At 39.4% G+C, this 16,982-nt stretch overlaps 1 protein-coding gene across 22 annotated transcripts in view; it reads right to left on the bottom strand.

Moving 5' to 3' along the window:
* Positions 1-16,982, bottom strand: part of SLC8A1 (solute carrier family 8 member A1) — a 414,873-nt gene that overhangs the window by 32,574 nt on the left and 365,317 nt on the right. For all 22 annotated transcript variants that reach the window (XM_016948409.4, XM_016948410.4, XM_054677795.1 and 19 more), the window contains one exon: positions 8,649-8,924. In XM_016948409.4, coding sequence (XP_016803898.1) covers positions 8,649-8,924 — 276 coding nt within the window. The remainder of the gene's footprint in view (positions 1-8,648; positions 8,925-16,982) is intronic.

Below are 16,982 nucleotides of genomic sequence, written 5' to 3'. Positions count from 1 at the left end.
ATGCACACTGTCACAATGGCACCTCTTGACACTGGCTGTCTGACTTGAAATGTCAATGTTGAGAGGAGAAAGCTCATGGTCAGTGAAATTGCAGGAAACAGAAGCACATTTGGACATGTCCACCTCACTAGAATTCCTACCATAGGGAAAAATGAAGATAGGCTGAAAATTTACTTAGTTTTTCAGTTTTCAATTGCTGCAATGTAGCTAAGGTAAATAACCCAGGAGGCCTAACTTGTTTATCAGTGCATTGAAATAGAAAGTAAAGGAGATCCAACATTTTTAAGGGTCTACTATATGCGAGGCTCTGTGTTGGGTACTTTATAAATTCACTCTCATGTAATCCTCACTACAACTCTGTGAGATGGATTTTCATGTTCCTATTATTCTGGCTTAGAGGAGTTAAGCAATTTGCCTCTGGGGATGTCATACATCTAGTAAGTAGAGGAGGGAGGGTTGGGTTTGAACACAGGTCTACCTGCCTCTCTAAAGCTCATGTTCTTTTATAACCCCTCAGCATGTAGTCATTGTGCTAAGACTTTGCATAACTTCTCCGAGACAGAGGCTGTTAACTGTCAATCTATCTGTGAGCTTTGCACTGAGAACAACACATCTATTTGAAGTAGGATGGGATGAGAAGAAATGATGGAATTAATCTGATTCCCTGCTGTCCTTCAAGGGAGCTCAGAATTCAGAATGACTGGATACAGTTTCCCAAGGGGAACATGTTTGTGATGAGTGGGCATTTTTGTGTTCACTCCTGACCACCTCTCTGCTGTTAAGAGTAGACTGAGTGTGTTTACTGGTGAGACCTTGGAATATTAACCTCTATGGTTCCCACTCCTACTATCTGCTCAGAGATCTAGAACACTGGAACGTAATTTCCAAAGCTGCCAGTAAGCCTGGGCAGAACATGACTGCTAGGAGGGTGTCCTCAACATGCCCTTCCTGGGCCCCACTGACCGGCACCTGGGTAGCTGTGTATCACAGCTGTGTTTGGTCTAGCTTGGGAAGACCAAATCTCTCTTTGTGTTCAGATTCATTAGCGGCACATGGCTGTGCTGAAGAGGATTATCTTGGTATTCTATTTTTTTTTTTTTTTTGCCAGCTGGGTCAGAACTGAACATCTTTCAGTTGTGTTAGTGATTAAATTTTTACATACAGGAAATGCTAATAGTTTACAGGTATAGAACTGGATCTTGATTCATTTCTGAATTTTTTTGAAAGCATGGACTCCATTAGGTGTTTTTCATGCCAAACAGAATAATAGTTCCTGACCTTGAAGTGTTTAAATGTAATCTTACTGTTGCATGCCTTAAAAGTAAAAAATAATAAAATTGAGGTAAAGAGAGAAATTTAAAAATTTCTTAAAACGTTTGTAAGGCATATGGAAAAGAGCATATGCAATACTTTAAAAATAAGTCCAAGATGGCACGATAGAGTAGCTAAGTACCAGATTATAAAAACGAGAGATAACATGGATTCCACAGTTTACCATCCATACAAACTTTGGCTAAATATGGACAAGTCATTTATTCTCTATGAGTTTTAGTTTCTTCATGTAACATGAGGATACTTGTATTCACTCTCCTATAAGCTATTAAGTGATTTTAGACAGGGCCACTGGAGTTACATCCAGGCATATTGTACCCTATACAGCTCCAGGAGGGTCACTCAGATTATGGGGCCTCTTGGAGTATGTAGCATACAACCTGCACAACCATACAAGTTACTTGATGGTCCACCGAGAAGTAAAGCAACAGGACCCAGTAAATTGTAAAGTACTTGCTGTTTAAGTATTCTACAGAATATCTTAGTTTTGAGAGTTATTAGAAGCCAGAAAATTAAAAACTGAAAAACATAAGCTATCAATAGCTAACTGTTTTTCTCAATTACTAAAAATAATATAATGTTTTGTAGCACAGTGCTGAACAAACAGAAAAAAATATCATTTTCAGGGGAAGGATCTAAGCGTCAAAAAAAATAAAGGTTGAAAGGAGGCAAAATCAGTTCACATCACTTAATGACATAACCCAAGTAAGATAATAGATAAAGTATACACAGTGCTTATGCCTAGATATAGTGGAGCTTTGTGGTAAATTTTAAAAATGTTCCTTCTCTGCTCAAAACTTTTCCCATTTATTCTCATTTTCTGGTGTTTTCTATTCCTTTTGACATTTTTTTAGAGTTGATCTCAGTGTAAATAATGATAATAGTTTCCTGTATTTTATACCAATTTTCAGTTGATACATTCTCTGAGATCCATGCTGTTACTTAATCTTCTTGAAAAGTTTGTTTGAATTGCCATGTATCATTAGGCTGATTTTACAGGCCCAGAGAGTCAAGAAATTGGTTAAAGCCATGCAGTAAGTAAGGGTTAGAAGTCCAGGTTCCTGAATTCAGCTCTAAAGCTCTTGTCCCTCTACCCTCTTGGTGCACAGTCGTTAACACCACGCTAAGAGAACATGGTGAACAACCAGGGTAACCAGTTTTATATATCAAGTTCTTTCTATGGAATTCAGAAGTCTAAAAGTGTTGTAATTTAAAAATGACAGAAATTTTCCCCAACATAAGGTTTTATTTTATTAAAAAGGTTCTATATACAAAATTTGGGGGGGGGGGGGGTGGAAACCAAAACCATCTATTTCCTTCTCCTTCGGCCTTAAAATCCTTAGAGGGAAATAATTCATATTTGACAGAATCCAAGGGATAAAAGAATATTCGAAACATAGGAAGGACACAGAAAATCATACAATGCCAGAAACTAAAGGACAGCCTATCATACCCAATTTTTAAGCTTTTCTGGCCCGGTAGCAACCAGCTGGTAACAGGAACTAGTGGGAGAAGTCAGCAAGCATCAGGCACAACCCCCACCAAGACGCGCAGAGAAAGATGAAGGCAAGACTTAAGGGGGCAAAAATCCACCCCCCCCCCCCACTCATCAGTATCTCAGAGTTCTCCCTGCAGTTAAAGGAGGATGCTTACTTCTATTTATTTGAATCCAATAGGAACAAGAGATGAAAGGAAAGTCCATATTTTGAATCTGGGATATAAGCTGGAATGTCCTGGCCCAATATACCCAAGGCTTATCCAAGTAAATAACTGTAAGCTAAAAGAATGTCCAATGACTAGGTGGCCCTTAGTCCAAAAAAAGGCTGGGCTCCAAATGCTCCTTCTTAATTTTTTCCCTTTATTTTGAACCTATTTTTCCATAGAAATAATGTAATACATAACATAGTGATACACTTGTGTTAGGCTACTGCAAAATTCAGCACTCCAGAGTATACCTGAAGTTTTTTGTTTGTTTGTTTGTTTGTGTTTTTTTTTTTGAGATGGAATCTTGCACTGTTGCCCAGGCTGGAGTGCAGTGGTGCAATCTCGGCTCACTGCAACCTCCGCCTCCCGGGTTCAAGCCATTCTCCTGTCTCAGCCTCCCGAACAGCTGGGATTACAGGTGCCCACCACCACGCCCAGCTAATTTTTGTATTTTTAGTAGAGACAGGGTTTCACCATGTTGGCCAGGTTGGTCTTGAACTCCTGACCTCAAGTGATCTGCCTGCCTCAGCCTCCCAAAGTGCTGGGATTACAGGTGTGAGCTACCGCACCTGGTCTACCTAAAGTTTTAAAAGTACTGGCCTGAGGTCTGGGTCTTGCGAGAAGGGATCATAGAAGAGAAAAGAATGAAGAAAATACCAAAAAAATACCTTGCTCCTCATCACAGTTCCCACCATAGCCAAAATTATGAAAGAGGAAAAATGTTTGTTCTGAGGTCCTCAGTGCTTTTAACTTTTGTCCCTTCTTACTACAATAACCGTCTCAGATATGTCCTATTCAAGAATAAGCAACACTAAAAATCATCTACTTACCTCCCTCAATAATTTCAATTCTTAACTGTCGCTAGAAGTTATTAGGAAGAAAGCAATCTGATTGAACCAACTTGTACTAATGTGTAAATGACTGATTTGTACATGTATTTACATATACAACCCAAAGACAAACACACAGATACACAATTGCATTACTTCTGTGTTAGCTAGGCACCATTCTAGGCACTAGAGAAAAGAAAAAGGTTTCTCTTCCAATGAAGCTTACATTTTAGTGGACAGAGTTAGAAAATAATAACATTCAAAAATAAGTAAACTAAAAAAATCCAGAATGTAATAAATATAGAAAATAGAGGGAAATAATACATAAGAACTGGTTGACTACTTCACAGTTGGTGATTATGAAAGGACTCTTTAAAGATATCATTTAAGATGAGATGTAATTGAAGACAAACAGCCAGTCTTGTGTAAATGAAGGGGATATGAGACAGCTAGTGCAATCCAAAGAAAGGAATGAGCTTGGTGTGTGGATAGAAAAAAAGGCCCATGGGCCCAAAGAACAGCAGGCAAGGAAGAGAACAGACTGGAAAGATAGGCAGGGGCCAAATCACGTTGGTCTTGGTAAGACAGAGTGATGCTTTTCAGAGTTTATCCTAAGTTAAATAAGAAGTTACTGGAAGACTATAAGCTGTAGTCTGGCCTGATTTACCGCTTAAGATGATCTCTAGCAGAAGCAGGGAGACAGATAGGAGGCTACTGCAGAGATATGGGTGAGAGAGGACAGCTGTGTAGACTAGGATGGTGGTGGTGGAGAGATAGCTAGATGGGCTCAAACAAGACACAGTTTATAGGAAAGGTCAGCCAGGTGCGGTGGCTCACTCCTATAATTCCAGCACTTTGGGGGTGGCAGGGGGATCACCTAAGGTCAAGAGCTTGAGACCAGCCTGACCAATACGGTGAAATCCTCTCTCTACTAAAAATACAAAAATTAGCTAGGCATGGTGGCATGTGCCTGTAGTCCCAGCTACTCGGGAGGCTGAGGCAGGAGACTTGCTTGAACCCGAGAGGCGGAGGTTGCAGTGAGCCAAGATCGTGCCACTGCACTCCAGCCTGGGCGACAGAGCGAGTCTCCATCTTAAAAAAACATAAATACAATTAAAAAATAAACATCTGTAGGACCTTTGACCATGGGGAGGAGAAAAAGGAATCAAGGATACCTGGACGGATGATGACTTGTTCTCCTGAGAAAGGCAAGATGTGGAAAGAGTAGGTTTGGTTAAAGGATAAGGCCATTGGGCAGTAGAAATCAACAGTTCTGTTTTAGATATAGTAATTCTGAGCTGCAAATTACATGTCTGGCATCAATATAGGGAAGACAGCTAGTACATGAATCTAGCACTTAGAGGAAAATTGAGGCTGGGGATATACATTTAGCAGTCATTGGCATATAGATGTCATTTACACCACGGAGACTGATGTCCAGGAAGTAAGCATGGACCAAGATGAGAAGAAGGATGGAGACCAGTCTTGGGCTTACTCCAACATTTAAAGGTGGGAAGAGGCTACTTGGGAAGCCTCTTTCTCCAGAGAAGTAAGTCTGAAAAATGGTGATTTGGGAAGAGGAGGCCCTTTCTCTATTCACAGGCACGGGTCTTCAAGCTCTTGCCAAAACACCTAACATTGAGGGTAAGTGAAGACCTTTATGAATCCTTCTCTGCCAGTAGAGAGTATGAGCATTTGCTACCAGCTGGTGCAAGGAAGAAGCTTTGTCTCACTTGAAAATGTATAAGCTTTTCCCCATACATTTTGAAGAGTATGGTAAAAACACTTTTGATGAGATATATAGATATTAATTCCTTCCTTGAGGCAGGAGGACTAACGGGAAAGTTTTCAATGTCCGTCTGGCCTTTAGAATCTAAGAATCCAAAAGTCTAACCTAGAAAGAAGCAGCAGAATATCAGACACTAGGAAGGGGCCCTTCTGTTTCAGGAAAAGTGCCAAAACATGGGCCTAGAGAAAACGCTGGGCCCCAGGACTGCTGCTGACTAAATAGTAGGCTATAAATGAAGGGAATTATTTTTCTTTATTCTTCTGCCTGTAGCAACTGGGCTTTGTCACCTAGAAACAATAGCATCATTTTTCTTAGGAGTCAGGATGTATAATAAAACATTGCTCTGAATCAGCAGGGTCAAAAAATAAAGTCAGAAATGTGATGTTCATCCAACAGCCTGTTCAATTTTCACAGTTTTTGGAAAAAATGTCTTTATATAGATATGATTATCTGAGATTACCTCTGAATATATTGTTTGGGGAGCTTGCTGCACAGTTAATATTGCAGCAAATTATGGAATTCTCTCAATAACAGCGCAAAGAAATCTGTGTCCCGATGGAAAGCATTTATGGCAGTGTAGGGAAACTGTTTCAACAACAAATGATTCTGTTGTATTTTCCCCAAACAGATTTTCTTACCTCTTGATGTCTCCACCTGGGTTCTGAGTTAGTTTTAAGTGGCAGAACAAGTGACTCCTCTAAACATGAAGGTTTGCTGTAATCCATAATTCATGTTATAGGGAAAAATTTTAATTATAAGGCTGCCACAATTTTCAGGAGTTTCTTAAAACAAGAGACACACAGAGGCCTTTTGAAAGACTGACATTTAGAAAAAGCCAGCTTGAGGGTATATTGGATAAGAGGTACTGGGGAGTAAAAACACTTTCAGGAACAAGGATTTCAGATAGGAAAAGCATTTTTTAAATCCTTTTGAAAACAAGAGATGTATCTGGTTGGATAAACTGCTGATTTTGGACAATTGTTATAAGAGACCTAATTTTTGCCTTTGTGATCATTATTTGCACATATTCTCCTCAGAGACTAAACCCATGACCAACAGCGTGTGCTAACTTGGACACAATGTGATTCAGTGACTTAAACCATAAGAAAAGTGGACTCCAACATATTTTCCTATAATTACCTCAGATAGAAGCAACGGACAACCACAATGTTGATTCCTTTGGTTTTACATATAGTCTCTAATCAAAACACCTTAAGAATATTTTAAGTTTTTCCTTCTGCTTGGTAAATTTCTGGTAACTCTGGAAAAAGATGCAAAGAAAAGGACCAATATGGAACTGCTGGAACGTAGTTGGGATTGAGAGGGAGTCTGCTCTTCTCTAAGGATCAATGGTCAACTGAACGACTTCAAACAGCCCTGCTTGCTAAGGTGAAAGTAAGAGAACCCTCTAGGTCTTCTAGCTCCTCCATTCCCGTAATTGGTTACCAGAAGCATGTGGAGTCTTTAATCAGAACCCCCAGGCAGGCAGTCAGTTGCATAACACCATGCCTTATGGCTGACCAGTATAAATCTGGATACTTCATCCATGGTTAATGAATGAAGTGTCCAGATTTATACTGTTCAGATCATCCTAAATTATTCAATATAAAAATCACCAGAAATACAATTTTATTAAATTTTTTCTATGTCCCAGGTGCTTGACTAGACGCATAATTTGCAGGTATTTTTTTTCCAATCTTGACCATAATTCTGCATGTTAAGTATGATTATCCCTATTTTTTAAATGGAGAAACTGAGGCTCAGAGAGGTTAAGTAAGTTGGCCACAGTCACTGGATGATAAATAGCTTCCTGAAGAAGAATAACTGGTGAATTTGAGTAGAAAGAAATACATGATTTAAACTGTAGTTGTTTTCAGACTCAAACCAAAAGTCAGGCTTGACAACTATGGCAAACTTTAGTAGAAAACAAAGTGACTATCTCAGGACTGTGGGAAATATGGAAAGTGGACAGTGAATAGCACCATTAGCACAGCTGTATTTGCTTCTAGTCCTGCCTTTTTCCAAGTCTACTGTAATGCTTGTCCTTGGCTTGGTATTTGGTTAAGAACGTGGGTATTGTTGCTCAAAGTAAAGGCTATATATCTGTCAAGATGCTAATTAGTGCTGGAGAGTAGATCCAGAGTTTCAGTTACACTAAGCTCTGGTGTGTACCAGAGTCACTTGTGAGCTTTACAACCCACATTCCTGGGCCCTGTCACTCCTAGATCTTCCAGAGGTTGTTGATGGTTCTTAGGGATTTGTATTTCTTAACAAGCTCTCAGGTAATTCTGATCCCCACCAAAGTTTGAAAATTATTGCTATCAATGTTGTTTGGGAAGATGATGTCTTACTCAGAAATATGAGTAAACATAATAAAGTATAGTTGCAGGTCAGACAAAAAATTCAGCTTGTAAGGAATGCATGAAGGGATGTTCATGAAATATACATTTGGCCTGTCCACTTTTGTCAGGATTACTTTTTTCCTGTCTTGATCAATGTCTACTTTCTCTTTCGTCTCATTAATATTTGGGTCAAGCGAATATTTTATCAGGTCTCCAGTAAGTACATTTTCCTAGTTACCTAAATGAATACGGTTTCATAGAGATCATTAAAATGTACCAAGTATATAAAAGACAGAAATTTGGTTCTTAAAGCTGACTCTATATTTTTGTTTTGTCTTTGCAAAAGTGCTCATTGCAATGGGAAGCTGATCTGAAAATCTATCCATCAAACCAATCTGGTCTCTTACAGGCCATGGAGACCCTCTGGGGATCTGGGATGCTTTCCTGTCATTGCAATGACACTGACCGGCTTTTGAACCTTGAGAAGGGCCATGACAATGTTCCGGCAGTAACATTATTTATACCTCTGGGCTCTCGTCTTTCATAGGTCTTGGCTTGTTATCACAGCCCTTGAAATTGTAGGAAAGAAAGTGTCAAGAAGGCAAATGAACTTCTGCTACTGGGGGAATTATACATGAATGTAATTTCTACCTGGCACTGATGTTCCAAGTGCGACGAACACGACTGCAGTCACAGAATCTTTCAGGCCAATGGTGCAGCCAAAGTGGGAAGCCAGGTCTCCAATGAAAGCTGTCAGTAGGCCAATCATGAGGATGGAGACAATGAAACACGCCCAGCCATTCCAGTATTCAGTAGGGGGGACGAAGGCAAACAAGACCTTCCAGAACACAGTCAGAAAGTGCATCACGTAATCGAAACAGGAGGGCAGCTTCTCTTCCCCACATTCATCGTCGTCATCATCTTCCCCTAGAGAGAATGGAAGGAAGCACATTTCATCACAACCTGTGTTGCCGGGTCTTCCTCTCTCTCAATCTCTCCTATCTAGGTCGGTCATCCCTCCACTCTGTGACAGGAGGCCATGAGAGGTGGGTGAAGTTTAGGGTTTTCCAAGAGTTAATCATAACTAATGAATTAGTTATCAAGACACTGAAATGCCTCTTACCTGTGGCTCATTGGTCAATGGCAAAAACTTAACCCCTACCCAGTTCTGCGTCCATGCAATCAACACACCCTTTCTACTTTCACATCTGGTGAGACTTGTCACTTCAGAGAAATGAAAATGATTTATTCCAAAAGGCTGGCAAGCCCTGTGTCAGCCTGAGAAAGAACCCTCTTTTGAAGAAAGAAAACTATAGATGGAGTTCTACTAGGGTTCATTTTCTTGCAACTTGAAGTCCAACTCTGGGTTATATAATCACCTACAGGATAATGTTCACACAGGGCCGTTAATCATGGCTCTGAGCCTTGCATATTTCTCCAGCGTCATCTCCTGCAACTATTTCAAACTCAAGCCTTGGAATTACTTGCCAAATAATTATATGCCAAAAAATGAAATTTATTTGCATTTTTCCAAACCAGATACACTTTCTCCTACTTTTGTTCTTTAGAACTAAATGTGCTTGGCATATCCTAATCGCTCCACCCTTATCCTTCCTCACCCATCCTTTAAGACTCGCTTCCTCTGTGATGCACTCTCTGACCTCCCCCCAAACCCATGCTGGGAACTCCTTCTCAGAGGAGCTTCCCAACACTTGTAACTCTGGATCAGTGGTTCTCAGAATGTGCTTCCTGAGCAGGTGGCACAGAGAACTTATTAGAAATTCAAATGATCAGTCCCACTGAATCAGAAATTGGGGAGGGGGTGGACAGCAAGCTGGGCTTGAACAAGCCCTCCATGTAATACTGATGCATGGTCAAGTTTGAGAACTGCTTTTCTAAACTGTACATGTTCATGTTCTCTTCTCCAGTTGACTGAGAACCCTTCCAGGGCAGGAATTCATGCATCTTTGTGTCCCTGCTGTTTGATACCATCTCCAGCATGTGAACTAAGGTAGTTAAGTATGTATTAAATGAAGGAGTGCATGCAGAAATTTCTATTGACTTTATATAACTATGCAATTACCTAATATATATATATCACAATTTTGCCAATTAAGTCATATTATCAGTGTACAAAGAAATGCACAAAGCATGCTATTTAAAGGAACCAGGAAATCAATAATAGTAATCTAAAATGGAGATTTCACTTATGTGAAAATAATGCCCATTGACATGTTTTTAAATGAGGATATTGAATGTCAACTTTTCTTGAAGTGGTGGCAAATACATGTGTTATGTGGCCATTTTGGAAAGAAGAACATCTCCTTGAAGTCTTTGTTGACCCGTTCCAACCTTGTCATCAGGGTGCTACTTTACTTGGTCCCACTAGTGCAGCCGGCAGTAGGTGGGGCTGCAATTTTCCAGCTGAACCACATGACCTGAGATGGCCAGCATGGAGCACACATGTATGGTCTTCGTGAGACACTCTGTGGTAGGCAAGCCATTGGGTGCACATGATGATTGAGAAAACCCTCTGAAAGCACAAGAGATTTGAGGGAAAAACCCCTCTCAGAAAACATCTAAAGAGGAATGTCTGGATTTGTCCTCTGTCATTTTACAGGAAAAGAGAAGAGGCAATGGCCTGCTCTTTCATGAGCACATGGTTGGAATTATATGAATACACTTTGGGCGTCTGTGAAGAAAGCAGCCTCATCTTTGAGGCTTTGGATAAACTGCTGGGAGAAGCCATTGCAGATGAGTGGAATTGCCTTTGGAGAACTCCCCAGTGAGGAGCTTGAGTCAGGTCAGCTCATCAGAATGTTTGTGAGTGAAAAAGCATTGCTGACCATTTGCTCTGCTGTTCATGCAGTATTTATTATATCAACTTTACCTGGAAGCAGAAGATACTTTTTAATAAAAACACCTGGTATGGGCTGCACTGTGTCTCCCCAAAATTCATATGTTAAAGCTCTGTCATCACCTCAGAGTGTGACCTTATTTGGAAATAGGGCCTTTAAAAATGTAATTAAGTGAAAACAGAGCCATTAGGGTGAGTTCTAATCCAATATGACTGGTGTCCTTATAATAGGAAATTGGGATGCACAAGGAGATACCAGGGATGTGCGTGCACAGAGGAAAGACCATGTGAGTGTCCAGTGAGAAGACAGACGTTTACAAGCCAAGGAGATTGGCCTCAGGAGAAATCGAACCTACCAACACCTTGATCTCAGATTTTCAGTTCCCAGAACTGCCAGAAAAGAAATTTCTGTTATTCAAACCACCCAGTCTGTGGTATTTACTACAGCAGCCCTAGCAAACTACAGCAGCCCTTCAGAAGCCCCTCTATATCATGACGTGGAAATGTAGGAACAATTACTCAGTGTTTCTATTACCTACTCTTTTTTGTTTGTTTCCTTATACATTTCTTCTTTTTTCTTTCTTTTACTTTTCTTCCCACTTCTCTTTTACCCTACACTTTAGCTCCAGGTAGAACTCCATGTTAGAGATGCAATTCTCAGGGTTTATTTGAAGGAGGAAGGAAGAAGAAAGTCACATTAATACATTCCCATTCCCAGGCTCTCCTCTTACCCACTCCCCATTCCAGCCGGGGCTGAGAATGGTGCATATACTCAGAAAAGTTGAGAAAAAGCACTAGGTTTTCTAGTTCTATTTATTTTGGATCCTATCCTTTTTAATTTCTATATTTGTGAACATTTTATAATTTCACAGGGCATATGAATAAAATGCTTTGGAAAGCATTTTAATCAATCATTCACAGAAACATGAACTATGCTGCCTTTTCTCTACAAAATTACTTAATTTGGGGCATCTAAATCTCTTATTTTGAAGACGAACAAGAGAACAAATAATGAAGCTTCTCAGAAGAAATGCCACTTATAAACTGAGAGTAGACATTATATTTGTCTTCAAGATGGAAATAACACCTTTCCTGTGAGAGATGTACACAGGAATAATTAGATCATGTTTGTAAAGTGTCTGAGAATATTTCAAGGTAATGATTATCATGGTAGTTATCATTATTTCCCTCCATTTAAGATTGTTACTGTGTTTCTCCATCATTATTTGTTTAGTCAACATGCTAGGTCCTAAGGTTACATTATAGGTTTTTAAAAACAAAAATTAATTTTGCCCTCTGAAATTACCTTCATGATCAATTAATGCAAAATGTGTGTGTGAGTGTGTGTGTGTGTGTGTGAGCGAGAGAGAGAGAGAGAGAGAACGTGTGTTCTTTCTGTAGGCTTCCAATATCACAAAGAATCTTAAATGTTTTAATGCATAAGTCTGGAATGGGAGGCCCATCTGCTTTTATAACATTTGAAAGGAAAGTGGCCTCCCATCCTTTTCTCTGGGATCTCACTGCTCTTTATAAATTTTAATCTCCAACTCAGACATCACTTAAATATTAAAAATGACCACGGACTGCCATGCATGATGCACAATTACCCTCTCTTGGGAAAGGACAAAGAAATATCATGTTCATCCATCACCATCTGGACTACACTTAAAAGTCTGTTCTTTCTTTGTGAAGAGTAGTGAAACATTAAAAAATCCTAGGAGCATCTTTTATGTGACAGCAAAAATGATGGTAGGATGCCTGTTCTGTGGTTCTGTATGTTCACCAGCCTAGGGTTCCTGGAGGCTACATAATTCTTTCAAGTCCCTTCTCTGTGTTAGAAAAGAAAGACAGGTTGGTGGGTTTGCTTTTATAGAATCCCAAGTAAATTCCTGTTATCTCAGAATCATTCTTTTCAGCTAATGGAAAATAACCTGTATTTGATTAACCCTTCCTTTTGCCTTTTAAATGGCTTCCCTGATACACACTGGACTTCTTAAATGTAACTACAAAAGTAACCAAATCATTAAAAATGCAGATAGTGCACAGGGTGTCAGTTCAGCTATTGATGTAACAGTACTTGGACCGTTCCTGCTCGGAAGCATGAGAGCAAGAGCATCATCAGCATGACTGACCGTGAAAGACAACCCCCTGGGCTTTGCATATATCTTTTAAAGTAGTTAACATATCTTTTAAAGTAAACAGGTGTTTCTTTACATGTCTCTCTACCTGCTCAGGGCTTGAATTCAGGGAGAGCTCTGATAACCAGAAAAAGAGACTGCTGGAAGGTAATGGACACGTGGGTCAGAAGACTTAAGCCACTTTATAGTTCTCACAGCTTGTTTTGGGGCAAGACACTTAAATTTCCCAAGCCTCAGTTGCTCACCTGTCAAATGAGTTTCCTAACTCCCATCTCTCAGAGCTCTTGTGGGGATTGGAAGAAGAAATGCTCAAGTCCTTTATAAAACTGTATGCATCTTTATAGACAAATGTGCCATATTCCATTATTGTTACTTGTCTGAAGGAAGGCAGTATATCAATACAATGTGAGTATCCTGATTTCACTGAGTATATATTCTGTTTGAATGAGCCATTATCATTCATTTCCCCAAGGTGCTTGCTTTTAAGAAAAGAAAGAAACAGGAAGGGAGCCTGGTGGGGTGTCTCTTAAGTGACAGGCACTAAGCTAAATTCTTTCACATACCTGATCTTATTTCATCCTTAAAATAACACTGCAAAGTGGGCATTATTAATCCCATTATACATATGAAGATCCTGAAGTTCAGAGAATTTAAGTGACTTGCTAAAATAATCTCACACAGAATTTAAGTGACTGAGTTGGGATTTGATCTAACAGTCCAGGGAACATTTTACTATAGAAAATGCCTTATGGAAGAAAGTAGAGGAGTTCAGTATCACATATTGATTCAAAGTTTGAGTCAGAATTTTTTTAATGCCTAGTGTTATATAGATACAGTGGTACCTTTTTTTTTTTAGGAATGTGAAAATATTGAGGTGCCATAATTAATATTTGTATTCTAATACTTTCTAGATACGATTTTTGGTTGTTTATTTCTTTGGCAGAGCCAGCCATAAGCTCTTTCTCAGACCCGTGGGGACCAAGAAAACATGGGAAATAAAACAATCAGGTAAAAGCAGGGGATCATGGTGTGACTGTTTTGGAACCTCTATTTTTTCGATTTAAACATTTGTTTAAAATTTTATCATATACATTTGAGATTAGCAATGTCATGTTATAGGATATATTTAGATAGTAAAATTATTATAGGGAGGCAAATTAACATCTATCATCTCATCTAGTTACTTTTTCCTGTGACAAGAGCAGTTGAAGTCTACTTATTTAACAAACATTTCTAATACAATTTCATTAGCTTTAGTCCCCATGTGGCCCATTCGATCTCTAAACATGTTCATCCTTCCTATCTGCTATTTTGTATCCTTCGACCTATGTCTCTCATTGCCTGCCCCAACCCCTGCCCATAGTAAGATGGTAACCACTGCTTCATTCCTATCTCGGTGTATTTGAGCTCTTTTCAAACATATATATTTTCCACATATAAGTGAGACCATGCAATATTTTTCTTTCTCTGTCTGGCTTCTTTCACTTAGCATAATGTCTTCCAGGCCCATCCATGTTGTGGCAAGTGACAGAATCTCCTTTCTTAAGGTTGAATCATAAGGAATCTCTCCTTTAGAGTGTGACAAGTTCTTATTTCCATTTCTGGTTGCCAAAGGTCAACCATCCAGTTCTGAATCAAACATCCTGGTTTGCCTCTAGCTCATCACCCTTGAATTTGGGAAAGTGGCCTGAATCATCACAAGTCTGTATGTAAAGCGGTCTGGAAAATGTATGCTGCTGTTCATCTGCGGATGTGTCTGACTTTCGATTCTTTCCAGGCACTCAATAGGCTTTCTCCTCCAGAATTATGACGTTTTTGCAACCTGACATACAGTAATTACAAATCAAATTCTACTCTCCTGTTACATATTTCTGTTTCTCTTTTCTTTAAAGGTTCTGAGGGAATCATAAAGAATAAAAGATGAAAGACCTTAGCGATCAGCTAAGAAAAATAAAACAGAATGGTGATTCGATTGATACATTTTTGTTCCCTAGTTTGCATCTGTATATATCTGTTTGTGTATGTGTGAGAAAGTGTGTATGCATGTGTATGTGACGCCATAAGGGCCAGCGGTTTTTACTGTCTTGCTCATAAAATGATCTGAAACTTCTTTTCTTTCTTTTCCCTTTTACATGCTTTTACCTTATGTCTAGTGACACCTTATCTCTTCCCACTCTTAATGGCCTCTGCCACTAAATTCAGTAACCCAAAGATTTATTCCCAAACAAGAGTTGATCTCTCTTTTTTTGTATTTTGGAGATGTGCAATAAACATTTCTCTATACCTTAATTGGTGGGAAGTACTTAACATATTCTCTGATGCAAAGTAGATGATGTCAACAACTTTTCTTCTAAGCATATTGAAAGACACTTCCTATCAACGATAGCTCAGAAAACAATAGGTTTGAATTCCTAGATCTATGAGTTGCCAGTGCACAGAAGAAAATGTAGGCATTTTCTTCTACCAACTGAAACGTGGGTCTTAGAAAATACCTGAGCTTAAAGCTTTAGGAGGGTTTTGGAGTGTGCCAAGTTCAACCCTGGCTTAATGTGAATTTCTTTAAAATTTCTCTGCCGAATGATTACTTGTGCCACTTCTGAGAGTTTCAGCTATTGGGGAACTCATAATCAATCTCACAATCCAGGTTTAGAGTCTCTGGCAGTCAGCTCAGGCTGTTAGGTTCTACTTATTTGTCCAGGTCCCATCCCCTAGGCCAGTGGTCTCCAAATTTTTGGCACCAGTGACTGGTTTTCTGGAAGACAATTCTGATGGTTTTGGGATGATTCAAGCACATTACATGTATTTTGCGCTTTATTTCTATTATTGTTATGTACTCACCATAATGTGGAATCAGTGGGAACCCTGAGCTTATTTTCTTGCAACTAGATGGTCCCATCTTTGGGGGATGGGAGGCAGTGAAAGATCATCAGGCATTAGAGTCTCATAAGGAATGCACAACCTAGATCCCTCACATTGGATATTAATACTATTATACATAAAATTTGAGTTCAAGTTTGCTATATATTTGTAACTTGGACTACTGGACTGTTCTTGGTTGGAGAAGACACTATACAGGCCCCACTAGCCATCCCTACCTGCTTCTTCCAAGCCACAGCTAATCTGTGGGCCATCCTGTCCCACGGGACTAGTGCTACTTCTTAAGGGGTTTGGGCCAGGTGATGCGTGACAGTATTGTAAAGGGCGTCAAGAAGGCAACTCACTCTCTGTTAATAACTTTCAAACCTGGCTGAAATGAATGAACATCTACATGAAATCATCCACAAAAAACAGAATGCTTACCAGCTTAAGCCATTATGGTCTTTGTTGGGGTGGTTAACATAGCACAAGAAATATTTAACGTGACAGAAATATTTCTCAGCAAATGTAGCCACTGTCAAAATGAAAAACGGATTCACTAAGGAGTTCTAGCTCCATGCAAGTTCGATTATTACCAAAACAAATCTGTTTAAAGCTGAAAATTGATGGCTTTAGTGTCTCTTGTTCCTAAAAAAAATCCGCTATATGAATTGGGTGTTCCTAAATTACAGTTTAATGTAATTAGTCATGTGTGTTTTTGCCCCAAGCTTGGTTGTTTATAAAATAACTCCAAGTTAGGGTAAGAATCTTGAAATTCAGAGTGTTCTCTTACCCTTAACTAATTGTAGGACTGACAGAATTCCAAGCTCCTGAAATAGGGAAACATTCCCTGTAGACTTGAATACCTAAGAAATAAGGCTTTGTCAAGTAGAATTGGTACTCAGCAAGTGTAGATACCTCCTGCTAGTGTAGATGGTTTAGTTACAGTGGGAAGTATGTGGGCACACCAGGTTCTAAGACTGGCCTGAGGACTCTGATAACACTTTGTAAATATCACCAGCTGTGTGTAAATTAGCCTCCTGTAGTGTGGGAAGCTGAGTCGTGAAGCAACTCTTTGGGCAGTGATAACCCTATAATTTTTAACAAACATATCAATGTTATGTCCTAGAGAAT

This window comes from Pan troglodytes, chromosome 12, assembly GCF_028858775.2.
Source record: "Pan troglodytes isolate AG18354 chromosome 12, NHGRI_mPanTro3-v2.0_pri, whole genome shotgun sequence".
In the NCBI taxonomy this organism is placed as follows: domain Eukaryota; kingdom Metazoa; phylum Chordata; class Mammalia; order Primates; family Hominidae; genus Pan; species Pan troglodytes.
Note: the sequence above shows the minus strand (reverse complement) of the source record. Positions and strands in the feature narration are given on the sequence as shown.